Genomic DNA, 3,759 nt, shown 5'->3' with positions numbered 1-3,759 from the left:
ATTAGCAAGGCTGGGCATTAACGAGTTAAAAATTAAAATTAAGTTAAAACGTTAAGTTAATATTAACTAAGTTAACTAATTCGTTACTTTTTTTTTGAAACTAACTTTTAATTTCATAAGTTAAATTTTTAACATATTTAACATGTTAACTTCAAGTTAATTATGTACAGAGATTTTAAAATTAAGTTACATTTCAAAATTTGATATAACCCATTGATTTATAATTTTATTGGTTTAAGAAATATTAGATAATAATATATATCATATTATAAAATAAATAGGAAAATGTATAATTAATAATTAATAATTATTACCGGTTGTTTGATATGTACACAAACACAATATACATATAACAGACATATAGGTATTTCCAATTTTATAGATAACCTGTATCTAGTGAAATACCACTAATACCCACTCGCATGTATTATTAATTAATAGTTTAAAATTTAAAAATTTCAATAATTGACAATTATATAGACGTATAGTCGTGAGTATAGGTTCTAGCCGTTCTAGGTGGTAGGTACTACGGGTAGCGACGGCTGTGTACTTAATTAATAATTAGTTTTGTTGTAAACTAGAATTCATTACCTAGTGACACTTTACGAATACGCCACACATCCTAAGAAATACGTTATTACTTGAAATTATTAAAATAACTCATGGGGAAAAATTTATTTCTGAACATCTTTGTTAACTCTGTCACTCTGATTCGATGTTAATGTATGAATGTTAATGTATCTCATATACTCTTGTATCTTATTACGCTGATTGTGTTTATACTTTATACGGATTTCCCAAATATTGACATGTAGCAGCTAATAGTAGAATTTGTATAATTTATATATTTATATCATTTTAACTCCCCCCTTTCCTTTAATGAGTAGAACAGTGGGAGAGAGTTGGATGGATTGTCAACTGCCCACCCTAATTCCTCGGTAAATACTGCTAAGCATATTACATGGTTGGTCACATGGGTACAGAAATCTGAGCTTGACACAAATTCAAAATTAAGTAACCTATTTTTCTTACAGATTTGAAAATAATTAAATATTTAATTAAGTTAATTTTGATTTAGTTAAATTTTTTTATTCACTAATTTTTAAATTAACGAAGTTATATAAAAAACATTAGCTAACTTTTAACTTAACTTACTTTTTCTTATATTAACTTAACTTAACGAGTTAAAAAAAAAACGTTAACTTGCCCAGCCTTGTTATTATGTTTACAAACGTCCAATTCATTTCCAAACATAATTTCAACAAATAATAGGATAGACATAGAGTTTTATGATTATTATTTTTCATTCAATTTTCCAAGAGGATATTATAACATTGCAGATATTAACAATAAAATTAAACAACTGATTTTAGACTTCAATAAAGAGTATCGTATTGATTTAACATTTGATATAAGTCTTGATCCTATCGATTTTAGATCGGTTATAAAATGTAACGGAATACTAAACTTTACGGATCCAAACAGTATAGGCTCTGTATTAGGGTTTGGAAACCGAAAATATTATGGATCTTATTATAATATTTATCATTTGGAAAAAGCTGTGAATTTAAACACAATTAACTGTATAAAAGTGATGTGTAATATTGCTCAAGGATCATTCAGTAATCACGTTCAAACTCATTAAATTTACGAGTTCTTTCCGAGAGGAGAAATAGAAACAAAGATAATTGAATCACCACCAAACCTTATATATTATAAGTTGAACAAAACAAATATTGATTCAATAACTATTCAATTAGTTGATTAGGATAATATACAAATTTATGATTTCTGTGAAACATTGACTATAGTTCTCCATATTAAACGTCGTGGATCTTGATATTCATTTTTTAGATGAATGAATCGATCACTCTAAGTTTAACTGGGAATGATACTACATTGACTACAACTTTTTTTCCACCTCTAAACGTGTATGAGGACTCTGAAATAGCTTTATTATGTTTACAAACGTTTAATTTATTTCCAAATATTAATTCGGAAAATAATAAATTTGCAATTCAAGTATTAGATAAGAATCGAAATGGATTGAAAATTTGTTTTATTACGCTAAAAAAAGGTTGTTATAATATTAAAGATATTGTACTACATATTAAACGTTACGGATCTTGACATAGGATTAAAATTTAATATAAGCCCATTACTTCAGGTTAGACTAGCTAGTCATTCGACTAAAGTGTTACCGTCAACATCAAGTAAAGTTAAAAAATTGACAGTGAAAAATAAAAACATTTTAAAGGCGTTAGGCTATAAATTGAAACAGAATGCCTGAAAGCGATATTTTGGATATAAGTTCGATGTTTGAAACAGATTCTAAAATTACAAAAATTGAATATCATTCATATACACCTTATACGACTTCATTTAATAATAATGATGAAATAGGAATATCAATACAGCAAACAGATGTTTATCCGTATTTGCATGAGAGTTTTATTTTTTTAGAAGGTAAAATATCAGAAGCTAGTGAAGTAAAACTTACTAATAACGGTTTTTCATATCTCTTTGAACAAATACGACTTGAAATCAATGGAATAGAAGTAGATAGTACTCGAGTACTAGGTATTACCAGCTCGTTGAAAGGTTATCTATCATGTACGCCAGATAACTATAACTGTTATGAAAATGCAGGTTGGATTTTTAAAAATAATACAAACCCCGCAAATGCAAATGGTGAATTTAGTGCTTGCATTCCACTGAAATATTGGTTAGGTTTGTTCGAAGACTTTAAAAAAATATTAGTTAATTCTAGATTAGAACTAATATTAACTCGAAGTCATAGTGATTTGAATGTTTTAACAAAAGCTGAACAAGATGGGAGTGTTAATTCTAGAAAAGTCGATTTGAATAAAATAGTTTGGAAGGTACCACATATCACTGTTGATGATGAAGAAAGATTGAAATTATTAAAACTTATAGAAAAAGAAAAAAGTTTTTTTATCCCGTTCAGATCTTTTGAAACTTTCGAATACCCTGAACTCGGAACCACTAAAAAAGTTGTATGGAACTTGAAAACTGCTTCAAAATTAGAAAAACCTCGATTTATTATAATTGGATTGCAGAAGGGACGTAAAAATGTATTAACAAAAGATTGTAGTGTATTTGATCATTGTAATTTAACAAACGTTAAAATTTTTTTAAACTCGATTGCTTATCCATATGATAATTTAAATTTAGATTTTGCAAAAAATAATTTCACCTTATTATATGATATGTATACATCGTTTCAAGAATCGTACTATGAAAAAAGTATTCGGAATCCGATATTAAGTCCTTCTACTTTTCTATCAAATGCACTAATTATAGTTATTGATACTTCAAAACAAAATGATTCGGCTGCGGCTTCATCAGTAGATGTTCAATTGAAAATCGAAGCGTCAGAATCTCTTACAGGTGTAAATGCTTATTGTTTATTAATTCATGATCGCATTGTAGAATATGTACCTTTTACTAGAGAAGTAAGAAAACTTGTGTAATAATGTTTTGAGATTTTTTTAAAAAAATATTAAATAAATTAACATATATTAATAAATATATATATTTTTGTTTTTATTTTAACCAGATCGCATCCTATATAATGTTTTTTAGAATTATTATGATTTGTATTACATGGAATTAAATTTTTTTGAAAAACATGAATATGTTTTAAAAAAATATCTGTTTTTGTGTTACACGGAGACGAAAATGAGCTCAAGCGGGATATTCCCGCTTAAACTTTTAAAATCTCCCTGCCCAAAAGTG

At 27.0% G+C, this 3,759-nt stretch overlaps 1 protein-coding gene across 1 annotated transcript; it reads left to right on the top strand.

The window, feature by feature from the left end:
* Window positions 1–2,282: 2,282 nt before the first annotated feature.
* Window positions 2,283–3,494, top strand: LOC112600062. The gene is made up of 2 exons (XM_025347208.1): window positions 2,283–3,129; window positions 3,325–3,494. The coding sequence occupies exons 1-2, from the start codon at window positions 2,283–2,285 to the stop codon at window positions 3,492–3,494; spliced, it is 1,017 nt and encodes a 338-aa protein (XP_025202993.1).
* The last annotated feature ends 265 nt before the right edge of the window (window positions 3,495–3,759 follow it).

This window comes from Melanaphis sacchari, unplaced genomic scaffold (genome assembly GCF_002803265.2).
Source record: "Melanaphis sacchari strain LSU unplaced genomic scaffold, SCAv2.0 Contig602_pilon_pilon, whole genome shotgun sequence".
NCBI lineage: Eukaryota > Metazoa > Arthropoda > Insecta > Hemiptera > Aphididae > Melanaphis > Melanaphis sacchari.
This window is presented reverse-complemented; position numbering and strand designations above follow the sequence as displayed.